The 16,070-nt window shown below is 51.9% G+C and overlaps 1 protein-coding gene across 4 annotated transcripts in view; it reads left to right on the top strand.

Moving 5' to 3' along the window:
* The window catches only part of PRR5L (proline rich 5 like), an 82,268-nt gene that overhangs the window by 53,940 nt on the left and 12,258 nt on the right, over window positions 1-16,070 (top strand). For 3 of the 4 annotated variants that reach the window (XM_022583622.3, XM_089914919.1, XM_089914918.1), the window contains 4 exons: window positions 657-748; window positions 1,829-1,960; window positions 4,440-4,580; window positions 8,765-8,891. In XM_022583622.3, the coding sequence (XP_022439330.1) occupies window positions 657-748; window positions 1,829-1,960; window positions 4,440-4,580; window positions 8,765-8,891 (492 nt within the window). The remainder of the gene's footprint in view (window positions 1-656; window positions 749-1,828; window positions 1,961-4,439; window positions 4,581-8,764; window positions 8,892-16,070) is intronic. The other variant, XM_022583623.3, reaches the window with a different exon arrangement.

Genomic DNA, 16,070 nt, shown 5'->3' with positions numbered 1-16,070 from the left:
CTTCCTGATCCGGGGGATGAGGGTAGGCATAGAGTCAGGAGGTGGGTCCCATGTTTTGCAGGTGACTGTTCAGAGAATAATGCCCTGCCGGTTACAGTGGGTGGAGGTGATAGTTTCTAAGCCCTCTTTCCATCTCTCTCAAGTGACAGCTCAAATCTAGACTGAAAAGCCAGTGTCTTAGTGATTATGAAAAACAAAATAATTTATAACTGTGCACATGATCTTTCTGGATCATATGGGCAAGAGCACAGGTTCTGGAATCCCAGCTTGGCCTTCTACCTGTGTGACTTTGAGCCCAGATACCTGGCCTGTCTGAGCTGTAAAATGGGGTAATAGCGTCTACTCATGAGATAGCTTATAGATAAATAATCTAGCACAGGGCCTGATAATGTTGTAACCATTCTCGTGACAATAACAGTTATGGCGTGCTTTTCAAAATTCAGCTCCCTTTTCTGGATTAAGGGAGAGAAGGCATATTTTCGGTCGAGTTTTCCCATCCAATCCCATGTTTACTGTAGTAACACTTCTGGATCAAAAGTAGATAATGAGCTTCCTCTCACGACCATCCCATGCTCCGTCTGACGTGGCCTCTCCTGCAAGTAATGACCAAGTTCTTTTCTTTCTTCCTCCCCTCCCATCTTCTCACCCTCATGTAGGTGAAAATCGCATGGAGGTTCTGGCTGAAGTCTGGGACCACTTCTTCACTGAGACGCTCCCCACCCTGCAAGCAATATTCTATCCAGTTCAGGTCAGTCTTACTGGGGAACATCCTCCTGCCGGTCTGGGCAGCCTGTCTTATTCCTTGGCCTTTGCCCCCTGGGGCCTGCCAGTGAATGGGGGAAAACCAGGGGATTGGGCGCTGCCTGAGCTGGCTCAGGACCTCGGACATCTTTGGAAGGCCACTCTGTTCTATATTCAGCATCTAACCTCAAGCAACGAGCAGTGCCTGCAGACCTAGCAATTTGTAGGCGCTCTCTTCCCTCTTGGTTTTGAGTATGTCTGTATATTCTTGGAGTGGGTTGTTTCTTCTTACTTTTCAGAAGTAGGGAAGGTGGGGCAAGGAGACTTTTTCTTTCCTTTTTTTTCTTTTCTCCACCTTCTTCTTTGAAGCACAATTTTCTGTGGCTCCCAAATTGTGGGAAAGGGACAATATTCCTTGCCCCTTGTAAGGGATTCCTGAATACGAGAAGGCCCATGATGTCGCAGAAAGAACTGGGGACCTGGAATCAGTAGCTGGGTTTGGGCAAACTCATTTCCTGTTTCTAGGCACAGCTCTGTTTCATCTCCTGCAGAATGAGGAATTTAGAGTAAAACCGAGTAGCATCTCTTACGCTTCTTATTCTGTGAGCTCAGCTCATTCTACCACATGTGTTGGTTTCCCTCTACCTTCCTGAAGGGGCCAATAGCAGGACTGGTCAGTGCCGGGTCAGAATGGACAGCCCCTCAGGCAGACTGACCAATAAATATTCTTCTCCAAAATGTATGTCTCTGTCATACGCTTATGCTACTATGTGCTCACGAGCGCTCCTCCCACTGCGGTTAAGGCATCACATCTAATCAGGTTTGTTGAAGTGCAGGCGTGGGCGCTGCAAAAATGCAGCCATTAGCAAAGGTAGGAATTACCTTGGACCAGAGGTAAGGGCCCACATGCTTTGTTTGCCTTGAGTGGTATTTTAAAGGAAGTTGGGATTCTTTTAAATACATGTCAAATATTTAAAAATTGGGAGGTTATGCCTTCAGAGTCCATCTCCCAATTCAGGTTTGCCCCTAACAATTCCAGGAGAAGTGTCTGGTCTGCAGCGCACTGCTCTTTTCATCTCATCCTCAGTTCCACCCTGCACCCCTGCGAGAGGATTTGAAGCATTTATGTGGATGGTTCACTCCCTGTGTCCACAGACTTCTCCCTTCTCTGCAATACTCACTCGGCCAACAGTGGGTCTTAAGAAGACACACCAGGGAGGTAGGGTTGCCAGATTTCGCAAATCAAAATACAGGATGCTGAGTTAAATTTCAGATAAACAATGAATAATGCAGTATTTGGGATATACTTATGCTAAAAAATGATTCAAATTTAACTGGACAGCCTTCGCTTTATTTGGCAGTCCTACTGGAGAGGGGGTGTAGACCTAGGTCCCCCTTAGGACCATTTGGGCAGGGAACTCCAAGGTGCAGATACCCGGATGGATTTAGAATGGGGAGGGAGGGATCTGAGTGGACATGGCCCCGTGCAGTCATTGGAGGCCCAAGAGGGGCCTTTTTAGCCTCAAATCCAGGCAGGAGCCCAGTTGCACGAGTCTGAGGATGGTACTGTCTTGCTTCTTTTGAAAAATTCTAAGATCTGGCAAGAGTCGCTCTTGCCCCTGTCTGCCCCTCCCCCACACAATTTCCCAAGTGCTACTGCTGGTCCAGACACCCCACTTTGAGAACCTCTGAGTTAGGGACTCTTACTACTGGTAGTGACACCCCCAGAGGTGTCTGTTTGTCCAGCTGGGTCCTTCTCACAACTCGCTGTGTAGGTGTCTGTGTGAGACCTGCTTCCTCACTGGACGATGTGTTTGCGTGCCCACTGTGTTCAAGGGTGTGGAACTTTGCCTGCCTTTTTCTGTCTTGTAAAGTGAAAGGAGTCCTGGCGATGAAGCGAGAGCACAGATACGTACGAGATAGAAAGTCAGTGCCGAGTGCTGGGATGTGATGCAAAGAATAGAAACTGTAGGACCTTGAGGAAAGTGGGGGGACCGCTGTCATTGGAGGTGGTTGGGGAAGGCATTCAAGGAGTGGTTAAACTGAGGCTGTGAAGCATGGGTGGCGTGTATCTCTTGGGACTGGAGGGTAGGGGGATGCGGGGATGGCAAAACCTCTCTTGCCCATGTTTCTGTAAAACCCTAAGGAGTTGCAGGAAGTGCAAAACTTCCTTAAACCTTGGTCAACTTGAGGGATGGGAAGCTATGTCGTCTTTGGGAGGATACCCTAGTGATACCTCACCTCTACCAAGGTGATTTTTGTTGTGCGCTGTATGTATATGTGCAGAGGAGAGTCCAGGAAATGGGCCCTCCTTTCCCTTTCTGTTTTGGGAAACTTTAGGAGCTCTAAAATCAAATAGTTTAGGTTTGAGATCCAGCTCTATCTTGGGTAAATTCCTGTCACTCTGGGTGTAGGGTTTTTCATCTGTGGAGCGGGTTTTAGAGTAGTATCTATCTCAGGGGTGGTCGTGAGGATTAAACGTGCCATTTACATCTAGGATATTGAGACTCAAGCCTAGCACATGGTCAGAGCTTAGTAAGGGTCACAGCTCTTATGATGATCAGTCACTTTTCATCCTCCGCCCCCAGCCTACATGGTTGAACAAGTCCCTTTCTTCTACTTTCCCAGTGGTTTTTCCTCCTGTGCTTCTTGCATTTGCAGAAGAGTCTAACAGGTCCTGTGTTTCCTTCTTTGCCTGGCACATGATAGGTGAGCAGGTATTGAATGGGTGAAGCTGAGGAAGCAGCCTTGCCTGTAGGGAGGCGCTGTTGTCCTTCCGTCTCGTTTCTCCTCATCTTCCTCCTTTCTGACCACTAGCACACCATGGCCCCCACTGTACGTGTCTTGTATCACCTTTGGGTCATCTAGGCAGGTTGAGTCACACCTTATCTGAAGTATAATTGATTTACAATATTAGTTTACAATGTTGTACAGCATAGTGATTCCATGTTTTTATAGATTATACTCCATTTAAAGTTATTATAAAATATTGGCTATATTCCCTGTGCTGTACAATATATCCTTGTATCTTATTTATTTTATACCTAGTAGTTTGTACCTCTTCATCCCCTACCCCTGTGTTACCCCTGCCCTCTTCCCTCTCCCCACTGGTAACCACTACTTTGTTCTCTGTATCTATGAGTCCGTTTCTGTTTTGTTATATTCATTAGTTTGTTTTATTTTTTAGATTCCACATATAAGTGATAAGGTACAACATTTGTCTTTCTCTGTCTGACTTATTTCACTAAGCGTAATACCCTCCAGTTTCATCCATGTTGTTACAAATGGCAAAATTTCATTCCTTTTTATGGCTGAGTAGTATTCCTTTGTGTGTGTGCGTGTGTGTGTGTGTGTGTGTGTGTGTGTGTGTTCATTTATATACACACACCACACCTTCTTTATCCAGCGATCTGTCTATGACATTTAGGTTGTGTTCGCATCTTGGCTATTGTAAATAATGCTGCTATGAACATTGGGGTGCATGGATCTTTTCAAATCAGCGAGTCACACCTTATCGTAAATGAAGCTTTTGTTCTGAAGGACAGGGGCCAAGTCTGTGACTGTTTGACAGCCCCCCTGGGCCTTGCAGACACCTCGTTCCCCCCGACCATCCATTTGTTTTACTGGCCCCCATGTGGTTGGTGGCAGATCCCGCCAGCTCTCACCTCCCGACGCTGCTTCTTCTTCTCTCCTGCTAGGGCCAGGAGCTGACTATCCGCCAGATCTCCCTGCTGGGCTTCCGCGACCTGGTCCTGCTGAAGGTGAAGCTGGATGACTTGCTGCTGCTGGCCCAGCCCCAGCTGCCCTCATCCATCGTCCAGATGTTGCTCATCCTGCAGGTGAGGGTGGGCGGAGACATCACCGCAGGTTGAGGGGGAAAGGGCCCTGTGGCCAGAGCACCCTGGCTCAGTTTAGTGTCCTTTAGTGTCATCGGTCACGTTCCAGTTCATTTGTCCATTTGCTGTGTGTCCACTGTGCACCGTCAAGGTCCCTCGTGCTGTGCTGGGTGCTGGGATCCCGGGGGAAGCCAGAGGAACACTGCCCCGTCCTTCAGGGAGTGGACACCCTTCTCCCCCATCCTGTCATGTCAGGGAGCCTCGCGTTGTAAGTTACGACCAGAACCCACTTCATCCCAGCTCAAGCCAGACCAGGAACCCACAGGAAAGGTCCTCAGGGGCTACAGCCACAAGTGAGACCACGTCAGGCCACAAAGCTGCCAGCCTCTCTCCACTTACTGGTCTCTACTCGTATCTGGTCCACCTGGCTTCTCTCTGACCCTGTCTCTCCTGGCCTTCTTGGACTTGGTCTCTCTCTCTCTCTCTCTCTCTCTGCAGAGTTGCATTCAGTGCTTCGGTTTGCGCCGACAAACGTGGCATCCCACGGCTTGCATGTTTCCACCAAGAGATGACCCAGGTGGCTGCCTAGCATCTCTTAATCCCAATTCTAAATCAACGATAGGAAGATGAGCTAACCCTGGTTGGTTCCCGGCTATCTGCCAGGCATGGGCCAAGGACTTAAAGTGTGTTGCTTTCTGAATCAAATAATCCAAACCTTATGAGCTGGACACTGTTGTTAGTGCCATCTTACAGATGAGGAGACTGAAACCCAGGAAGTTTATGTGTTTGCCTGAGGTCCCGCAGCACGAGGTAGTAAGGTTTAGAACCATGTACACTCAGGGGAAAGACTGATTGGCCCAGCTCGGGCTACGTGACTCCCCTTTGCGCAATCGGCTAGGACCTTGAATAGGATCACATAGAATAAACGTGGCCTCCGTGAGCCCAGTTCTGTGGATAGGGGTGCACAATTCCAAGAAACAAGGCTTGTGTCCTAAGGACATCCCCCAAAAGGTGGCTGCTATGCCTCTCTGACCTCTGTACCAAGTTCAGATGCTGCAGCCTCAGCTCTGAGCCCGTCCTCAGGGAAGACAGTTTCATTCTTGGTCAGGCTGGTGAGTATCCCTGGCTGCCGTCTCGGCAGGGGTGGAGCGTCAGGTGTGGAACCCCTGATCTCTCCCTCCCCGCTAGCTGCTGTGTTCTTCCGGTTCTCTAGCTGGGCCGTCCTTCTGGGCCTTCTCCCCTTTCCTGAGGTCAGAGAGGAGGAAGGGTTACCTAACAGAGCAAGAGGGGGTGTCATTGGCTAGAATACCAGGTTAAGTATTTTTATGAAAAGGAAGGAGAAGGAATGGGGATAGAAAAGCATGCGCATGCAGCTGAGGTCTGTGGAGCATAAAATAGGGCTTGGGTCCTGAAGAAGGAGTGTAGAAAAGGAGGCCTCTGGGATTCGGAGAGGAAGATTAGGAAAGGAAAGTTGGCCTTCCACACTTCCATTTCCATTTATATTCTTGGAAGTCGGGCAAGGAAACAGTCTCTGTTTTCCCATTTCACAGATGAGATGGAGGTTCAGAGATGTTGGCAAACTAACTCAAGGTCATGTGCTGATTTGTAAGAGAGCTGGATTTGTCACCCATTCCTCAGCTCTCGCTCTTTCTACCTTCCCACCTAGCCTCTCCCGGCTACCACTGCCTCCCCTCCCGCAGCCTCCCAGGGTACTTGGAGATGCCCCATGAGCTTCTGAGATGGTCTCTTTGACACAGGACATTTGGCATCATTTCTCCGAGGGCCTCCTGGGACTGGTTCCCTGGTCCATGTTTTTCTACACTCTGGGAGCTAGGAAGCCGGAGGCGGGAGTGTGACAGTGACAAAGGCAGATTTTTCCCCAGTCCAGGTCCAGCTCCTTGGGTGGCAAGGGGCGGCAGCTTCTGGATCTGAATGGAACGTGCAGGTTGTACTACCCTGGGACCATTCCCGCTACAGGAAATTTAGGCCCCGGTAGTTAGAATTGCTCTGCTCGCTCCCTGGGCCCCTACTTCCCACAGCGCCATGAGATCTGGGGCTGGTTTTTCCCTGCCTAACTCATATGGAGAAAAGAGCCATTTCTCAGGCCATCTCTCCCTTTTCCAGTGCTTTTCCAAAATGTCCCTGAACAAACCCCTCCCTCCCCAAAATATACAAGGGGTTCAAACTACTGTGGGCCATGAGCTCCTGTCCTTAGGCTGTCCAGGAAGAGGCTGAGCCAGAGATTTTGACCACTGTGGAGATCCGGTTTCCCCTGGCAGTGGCAGACAGGTCTGAGACCATCCTAGAATGGTCCCTTCCTAGGGGACCTGCCAAGCCAAGCAGATGTGCTCCCTGCCGGGCCGGGCCCCAGGGCCCCCAGTCTCAGCAGGGCCCCGTGCTTGGTTTAATTGTCTCCTGTCGCCATCGGGAAACTCTTTAACAATTTTTGAACCAGGAACCCCGCGTTTTCCTCTTGCACTGGGCCTTGCAGATACGTAGCCCGTCCAGCGGCCAGGCCAAGGGCTGAGGGCAGCTCCCTCCTAGAGGGCTGTGTGCAAGTCAAGTTCTCAGCCCAGGGAGAAAACCATCCAGCTCCGGATCAATGCGTTTGTTAGTTAAGCATTTTCTTCCCACCTCCTTCCTCTTTTCCTTATTCTGTCATCCCTCTCTGTTTAATGCTTAGGAATTGTAGAGGGGGAGAGGCTTAGATGAGAAATATCAAGGCATTAAAAAAATGAGAAAAAAAAGTTTCCTCAGATCTGAAACCCAACCAAGGTGGTTTTGGGGCTGAAACTGGTCCACTTTTGAGGCCGGGGGTGGGTCTCTGGGAGCATGAATAAGGCTCCCTGCGCCCTTCTATTGCCTGGAGGATCCCCTTCCATTTGGGCAGATTTGTGTGTGAAGCATCTTATTTCCACTGCTGGCCTTTCCCAATGCTTCAGCTCCTGCTAAGCAGTATTGGAACCTGGGGGCGTGAAAAACCACCAAGTCGTCTCCCCATCATCACCCCTTTCAAGCGCCAGGCAGCCCCAGTTGCATTTTCTCTTCATTTCTTTTCCAGGCCATTCCCAGCCCTAACTCCCAAGTCTTCTGCATCATAGCCCCTCCTCAGCCTCCTCTGTGTTTCCTTAAGCTTCCCCCTCCCTCCCACTGCCCCCAGCCACCTCCTTCGCACGGTGATGGAGCTGACGAGGGACCACGTCAGCCAGTTTCCTTGGGGGCTTCTTACACCTCACCCAGTGATCTCCAGCCTGTAGGACTGGCCCTTCCCCCTTCATGGCCCAGCCTCCAAAACTCCAGTGCAGTGGAGAGTTTTCACTTTTCAAGTGAGGGTGACATAAAATCTATTCCGTGTTGAGAATTTGATTGGACAACCCTTTGGGCTGAGCAAGCCCCCGCAGAGCCTTGTCTCTGCTCCCCTGCAGCCCCTCAACATGACCACCTGGCTTCCAGGGCTTTCCAGTGAGAAATTGAATTCCCTTGGAGTCTGCTGTTTTTCTAGAAAACCTTGGTGACCTTCTGGCTCCTTTTAGCTCTGAGGACTCCTGTCGCGCTGGGCTTTTGAACTGATCCTTCATCTTGGTGCTAAATGTGTGTCTAGTTCCACAGTGACACTCCCTTTCTTCAACTGTTCTGGACTTCTCCAAATTCTGTTCCCCTTTCTTTTCTAGCTAATTAACAAGGGGCAGTAAGATGGGCTTGGAGCCAGACAGCTTGTGTTCCAGTCCCAGGTTTTTGCCACTTTCCAGCTGTGTCTCCCTGGGCAAGTTACATGAGCTTTCTGGGTCTTACTTTCCTCATGTGTATAAGGCAGATGACGAGGGTTGTTGGGAGGCCTCTGTGCTCTGATACACGTGAAGTGCTTATATAAAGCGCCTGTGTGCCAGGTGTGAAACAGTCATTGTGACAGTGCGGGTGAGAGTGCTACGGTTGGAACCACTCAGACCTCAGCCCTGGAGCTGGGGTGGGGACAGTTCCCACGGGCCCTGCATCAGGGTGGGATCCAACCGCAGAGGCCACGGTGCTCTCCATGCGCGGTGCCGATCACCGCCACCCATGACAAGTGCCTGAGGCTTCAGTCCTGGCTGTCCTTCCTTTCAGCCACAAGGATGCGGCCTGCCTTGATTATAGTAGGAGGGCAGTCGGACTTTGACTGACCTTTGTCTCTCTTGGGTGTTTATTTCCAGAGTGTCCACGAGCCCACAGGCCCAAGCGAGGGTTATTTGCAGCTGGAGGAGCTGGTGAAGCAGGTCGTTTCTCCTTTCCTCGGCATCAGCGAGGACCGCAGCGCCTCAGGCCCCACGTACACACTGGGTAAGGGGCACAGCTCTCAAGCTGCCAGGAGCCTCTGTGGCAATGATACCAGCTATGTTTTACCGAGCCCCGATTATATCCCAAGCCCTTTGCTTCCCATGTGGGTCATGCAAATCTCTGCATGTCCATCTCTCATGTTTCCCACTGGCCTGTGTCTCGGTAACCTCCCCTCTTGGCAATTCCTCCCAAGGCACCGTTACCGTACCTCCGTGGCGGCGCTCGTTTGATCCGCATCTTTGATCGGTGGCTTTGATCTTTTTCGGTGTCTGCGATGTTAATTTTCCTGTATCTCATACCAGAAACGGCCTTACTGCACCGCATCCCCTCATGAGTGGAAAAACCACCAGTGATGAATTTCCCTTTGAAAGCAGCTCAGAATGTGAAGCCAGCTCATTGTGTGTGTGGCTGGAGGTACAGCTGCTGGCTGCCCACTACATTTCTATAGTTACCACCAGGGCCTTCACACCAAGGACAGGGGCTCCTAGACTGGAGGACAGATCCCGTTGTGGCCTTTTTCAGTGGCTGTAAAGCTAGCATTCAGGCTCTGTACTAGTCACCCTGGCGAATCTAGAGATGAATTGGGTCTGTTCCTTCTCTCAGGGAGACCATGGCCTAGATGGGAAAATAGCTACAGAATATTATAAAAGATATGGCTCAGTTACCCTCTGAAATGAAAATCCCTCAAATGCATGAACTTTGGGTTTGTGGTTCTATCTCCAGCATCCAGGATGGTGCCTGACATACAGTAGGCACTCAAAAAACTATATTTGTTAGATGGATGGGCGGCGTCTGTACCTGGGGCTGGGGTGACCAGCACCCACAGACAGGTGCAGAGGCGGAAAGGGATTCCCCAAATTTGGAACCTTTTGCCCCCTCTTCTTGCTTGCATGGAGACCTAGCTGAGCTTCAAAGAAAAGGAGGGAGGAGCAGCCTCCAGCAGGCTTCCCGCCCCTTCCTGGGCCTCAGGACTGCAGAAAAAGGCAGGGCCGGCCACAGTTTTCAGGCCCCATTTATGCTTCTCTGGAGACACCAGTATAACCACAGCCACCACAGATCCGAGGGTGCTGGCCCGAGCCTGGTCTTCCACACTCCCTCCTTCTCTGCCTCCCTCCCTCATTCCACCCGGCTGAAGGAAAACAGTCCCCTGCCCTCCCCGTGAGGAGGCCTGGGCGCCACCTTCCGGCTTTGGCCCAGCAACTGGCCCCCGAGTTTTTGGGGCAGGTGTCAAGATGCCAGCGGGTTAGCCAGGCCATGGCACGGACCCCACCATCCTCTGGGCCTAGAGCCGGGAACAAGAATAGATTTGGAAGTTTGTTCAGTGAGGACTTGCTCTAAGAAGGGATACCTTCAACTTTTCAGCTATAATAAGACTAAAACATACTTTCATCAAATTATAAACCAAAGGCCTGAGGTTTTATTCTTATACCAAGGACAATCCTTTTCTCCGGGGCGTTGTCACAGTAGGGGCAGAGAGGGAAGGAAATGACCTTCTTTTGATTATTTTTTTATTATATTATTGTTTCAGCAAATGTGTACTGAGACCCTGTCCCTGGCACCTTGTGAGGTGCTGCAGGTTTATCTGTGACAAAACTGACCCATCCCTGCCCTCTGGGATGCAGGGTCTGGTGAAGAAGTCACAAGCAATAGATGATGACTCATCAGTGTACGAGCGCTCTGAGTGGGGAAGTCCAGGGCCCACGGCAGGAGGACTTCACCGGGACTGGGAAATCAGGGAGGACTCCCTGGAGGAAGTGGTATCCGCAGTGGGACCTGGAGGATGAATATAAGTTAGCTGAGTAAACGGGAAAGGAAGACTGTCCTGGGCAAAGGGAAGGATCTTTGGGAGGGTTTTGGAGTTGGGGGGAGGAGGGCGGGGAGCAGGAGGGTGGAGCATTGGAGGAACTGAGAGGGCCTTAGAGTTTTAGCGTGGCTGATGGCAGGGAAAGCCCCGGGACACAGACCACATCCTGGGCACTGTGCGGGTGGGCTGGATACCACCTTCCCACGCACAGGGGAGGCGAATGAAGGTCAAGGTCGCTTGGCTATTGGAGACAGGCTTCCAAAGCCCCGAGCTGTTTGCCCTTTACCAGCTTTTCCCCACACTCCACCCGCACCCCACCCACCCTGTCAACTCCTAGGAGGTGACTGATTTCACTGAGGGACAGCGGAGGAGCTGGTCTTTCCCTCTCAGTTGTCGACTGAAAAAAATATACAACCTGAAAGTTGAGAATTATGTTTTATTCGACGGACACACTGAGGACTTAAGTGCAGAAGACAGCCTCTCAGAGAGCTCTGAGGGACTGTTCCAATGAGGTAAGGGAGGAGCCAGGATATGTAGAAGTTTTTGCAACAAAGACCAGGTAGTCGGAACATTGAAAGAATACTGTTAAAGAAAAATAGACGTCTCAAGTCAGTGAATTTTGCGCTTTTCTGCATATGGGAAGATGCAAGAGTCTGGGCTCATTGAAATCATTCCTTTGATACCCACCTTAACTCTCTAGGGCCAGTATCCTGCTCTTCTCCATCCTGAATCCCCTCAGGGGACAGCTTCTGTGGCTGAGGGCTTGATGGCCACAACCCCTTTGTTTACTGACACGGCAGCCGACATTCTTTGTCCACACACTCCTTAGCCCAAGAGGTGTCCGAGGCCGACATGTCATCCCAAACCCCTGGATACCAAAAGGCTAACACGGCCACGAAGGTGCCCTTCCTTATCGAGGACACCCCTTTCTAGATAAAGAGAGGAGTCTCTGGGCCTCAGTCTTCCCCTCAGTCAGTTGGAGGCAATGACATTTCTCCTGCCTGTGGAAAAGGCAGCTGCCCGTTATGACGGCCGGCCGACGTAAAGACTGAGGAGATGGAGTGGACGTGAGAGATCCCTGGACCCTCGGGAGGGCTTTGCCACGGCCGCTCTGGGCCTGACTCGGTGGGAGGGGTCAAGGGCAGCTGGGACCGTCATCTCCAAAGCCACCCCTTATCAAATGCTCGTCACCTTCCAGGCCCTGAGCAAGGGCTTGGCATGTAATCACCCTCACGGACCGCTGCGAGGGTGCCTGCTGTTGTGACCTCAGACTCAGCGTTGGTAAGAAACGTCCCCCGGGTCACATGGGGTAGGTGACCAGAGCCAGAGAAGTGGTTTTCCAGGGGGCTCCCCACTGCACCCACGTGCCCACACGGGTTGATCTGGGGACTCAAGGGCAGGCCCTCTTCCTACTGGCCAGGCCGATGGGTCTGAGAGTTAAGCCTCACCCTGCAGCTGTGCAAGGCTCGCTTCAGAGAGAAAAGATGAGTCCAAGGCCGTGATGGAGTGAGTGTGTGTGTGTGTGTGTGTGTGTCCTCCCTGCCAAAGCTGTCACTTTTCTTGGGCAGACGGAGTGTGGGGAGAGGAGGAAGATAATGAAATCTTAAAAAAAAAACAAGAAAACAAAAAAATCCAGGCTGCTTTGTCAGAGGCCAGGCCCGTGTTTCTACCTTTCTGGTTTCCCAAGTTTGCAGGCTGCTGCCCTGGCCTGTGTAGTGCGCGGTGTCTCCCACATGGAAGCCTGGCCTCCCACATGTGTCCCCATTGTGTCCTCCCTCAGGGGGAGGGCCCTTTTCCTCAACATACTGTAACTCGTCCCTGTGCCCAGTAGGCATTCATGGGCTTTCAGGTGCTGGGGCCTGAAGAGGGACACCCACCGTGGACGTGGTGGGCAGGGATCACAATGCCTGCCTTATGGGGGCCACTCTGGTGAGGCCCGGCCGGTGAGCCTGGGAGATCAAAGGCCTGGGAACAGAGTCCCCAAGAAAGGACCGCCTCCTCCAGGCTTTGCTTCTCTCTGGGGAGTTGAAAGGAGCTGCCATGTCTGGCTCCGGAGCAGAGGGATGAATGCCAGGGCTCAGCGGGGCGCCTGGGGAGTGAGGGGGGAACAAAGGCTCCCCTCGCCATACCCCATGTGACAGGCGGGAGGAGGCCTGGAAGTGGGTACAGGAGGTGGCAGGGCCCAGCCCCTCTCCCTGCTCCAAGGGCCCCCTTGCAGGGGAGGGACCAGTTTTTAGGCCCCAGGGGAGGTCCACAGCTTAGTCAGTCCCTTAGTGGAAATTTCCTTCTCTGAGTGGCAGGGCCCAGCTTTCCCTGATACAAATAAGAAAAAGAGGGAAAAGAGAGCAAGCAGCTACAGTGTGGGGAGGCCACTGTCAGCTCCAGGCCTACTCTTCAGTTTTAAGACCTCCCAAGGGGCCCTAGCGGGGTCTGACCTCGCTGGGGACACAGCTTGGCGTATACTTGTCCTGGGGTTGGCTCTGGAATCCGGTGGGAGCTTCGTAAGGACACACTGTCTGCCCAGGGGACTCACACAGCCCAGCGGCCCCTGTGGTCTCGGCTGTGCCCACACCCAGTCTTGGGAGCCAACACATTCCACCCAGAATGCAGGAGGAAGAGCTGGAGGCCTCTCAGTCAGCGTCAGGCAACAGCCCTAAGGAGAGAGGTGAGGCCAGCCGCAGAAGGAGCGGGGCCCTGAAAACCACAAGGGCTGGGCTTCAGCTGTGTGCCCTGGAGTAAGTTACTTAACGTCTCTGAGCTGCAGAGGGCCGAGCACAGAGGAGGAAGAAGACGCCCTGTCTCAGGGCAGGGCCCAGGCAGAGCTGCCACCTGCTGTATTATGGACCCCAGCTAGAATGGCCTGGGGCCTGTGGAATCACCCCAGGTGAGGAGTTGTGTGTGCCTCCCCTTCCCTTCTCTGGACCCCAAACCACATTCTGGCCCTTGCCATGGTGTGTAGTCATGACCTGATTATTTGTTGGTCTCCCCCTTAGACCAGGAGCTCGTTGCATGTGGCTCACCTGTATCCCAGGCCTGGCACAGACCTCTCCTCCGAGGGAGGGGATAAATGAACCACCAGCTGGGGTGCAGGCTGTCCATCCCTCTCAAAGGAGCAGGCCCATCTAGGACGACCCCTCTTCACGACTCCTCCCCTGAATCCCCAGAGCGCTCTGTCTGTAGCCCTGCCCTGCCATTGGACACTGATTTGTGTGTGGGCCTCCCAGAGGTCAGGAGCAAGGGCTGTGCTGTCAGCCTTGGGTTTGAATCCCGGTTTCATCACTAATTGTGACTGTAAAATGATATAGCATCTCAACCTCAGGTTCCTTTTCTGCAAAATAGTTAGCAGGAGATCATGTCAGTAAAGCTTCTCCTTTTTTGATACAGTGCAGAGTAGAGGCTCAGTTAATGATTGCGCCTGAGACTCTACCCCTCTCCAACGCACGTATCCCCTGCGCTCCAGGCCCTGTGCAGGCCCCATATCAGATTTACATTTCTCTTGCTCTCAGCAGTGCGCACAGCATCTTGCACAAAGTTCAAGATGTGTTTGCTGAAAGAGGGGGAAGATGTCATGGGGACCCCCTCCTCCAGGCTGGCCGCCCTCCCTCTGGCTCCATCTCTCCGAAGCAGCCCAAGTGGCCTGTCTTGTCAGTTTGCTCCCTCCAGGGCCTTTGGGGTGCTGAACTAACGGTGTGAGAGATGGACAATGCCCAAGCCCCCATCTGAGACACCTTGCTAGCTCATTCTACTATGGAAATCATCAAACGAATTCTTTCCCCCAGAGCTTCTGTGTATGTTCACCATGCACATTTGTCCCCCAGGCCCTCACCTCATCCCATGTCCTGGGCCTGGGCTTTGTCCTACCTCTTTCCTCTTCCTGGATCTGCATGTAGTAAATGCTCACCGAACAGTCCAGCCCAGTCTCCTGCCAGGCTGGTTGTAGGGCCACAACCTGGGTCTTGCCACTGCCAACCTAGAGTGTGCTTGCTTTTAACAGCAGCAGGAGAGAAATGAATTGTTTTCAAGGGCATTTTTTAATGGATGGTTCTTTAATGAGGTCCCTGCTTCTTTGAACTCTTCTGGTGCTTCTGCTTTATAGTTACCGATTTCTGTGATCATAAAAGTAATACATGGTTATTGTAAAAATGTGGGAACATCATAGAAATGTGCGGCTTGGCACGTACAAGCACCCATGCTTGAGAGGACCTCTGCCGACATCTGGCATCGATTCTTCTGTCCTGGTGGCTCCTTGGCATTCTGTCTCCTATTCATTCTTCCCCAGAGAAGGGGCTGATGACGCCTCTGTCTGGCACTACTGGAGGCCGTGTTTGCTGTTACCTGAATTCAGAGAGTGGGCCGGCTCAAGCGCAGCGGCGGAGCCCTGAGAGGCAGTAGTGTGTAGTGGGGAGCGTCTGGGCACTGCCATTTAGAGCCTCAGAGGGCTGGGCCAAGTCTCAGTCTTCCTCATCCGAGCAACGGGGATGATGAGAGCCGTCCTAGTGTTTCAGAGGGAGATTGGGATTCAATAGTGAGAAGGCAGATGGGAACACTCTCAGTAAGCTCTAAATTCTATGTATTATTGTTTGGTTTTGAGAAATATCAGCTATTGCTATTAGCACCGAACAGCTCCCCTGGGGCTCTGAGCCAGTAGTCTTGGTGAACTTAGTTCTAAGGGTTAGCATTTCATTCTCTTGTCATTGTTTATACCTATGTGTGTGTGTATATGTGTGTGTATATATATATGTATGTATGTATATGTATACATATAGACACACGTATGTATATACATATGCACATATACGTAAATACATATGTGCATATATGGACATGGAAAATCGTCCAGTGCTGGGAACTGCTGAGAGCTTTGCAGCTGGACATGGCAGCCTCACTACAATGCCCATCTAGGAGCACAGGCTGAGAGCATGTATCAGGGCCTCCAGATCCATGGGAAGAGCTGACACCAAACTAGAGCAGCATGGGCCGAGTGTCCCCAAGGCCAGTGTGTGACCAGTGAGCACTGTCTGCTCTCCCTTTAGAGACTAGTTTCCCCCCTCCCCCTCTGTGATCCTGTCAGGGGTGCTGGGAGTACCAGCGCAGTCAACCCTTCTTCATTTCTCCCCACGGCATCCCCTGCTGAGAGAGGGATGTGTTAGGGGTCTTTGGGGTCTCAGGGATGAGGGAGCTGGGGAAAGCAGTGACACACGCAACGAGATGGGCAGTTGGAAGGCTGGGAGACGTGTGCACTGGCAGGAAGAGGGCCAAAGAAAAGGAGAAAAGGCTTTGAACAGAACCCACCGTTCCTCAGCCCTCCATCCTCACCTCCTCTGCCTCGCTGGGGTCTTTCATCCAGTTCGTGATGCAGACGCAGTGCCTGAGCAGGA

Source organism: Delphinapterus leucas, chromosome 7 (assembly GCF_059928025.1).
Source record: "Delphinapterus leucas isolate spDelLeu-1000000601 "Yukka" chromosome 7, BTC_Dleu_Yukka2, whole genome shotgun sequence".
NCBI classification, from domain to species: domain Eukaryota; kingdom Metazoa; phylum Chordata; class Mammalia; order Artiodactyla; family Monodontidae; genus Delphinapterus; species Delphinapterus leucas.
The sequence above is the reverse complement of the archived record's forward strand: the minus strand, read 5'-3'. Positions and strand labels throughout refer to the sequence as shown.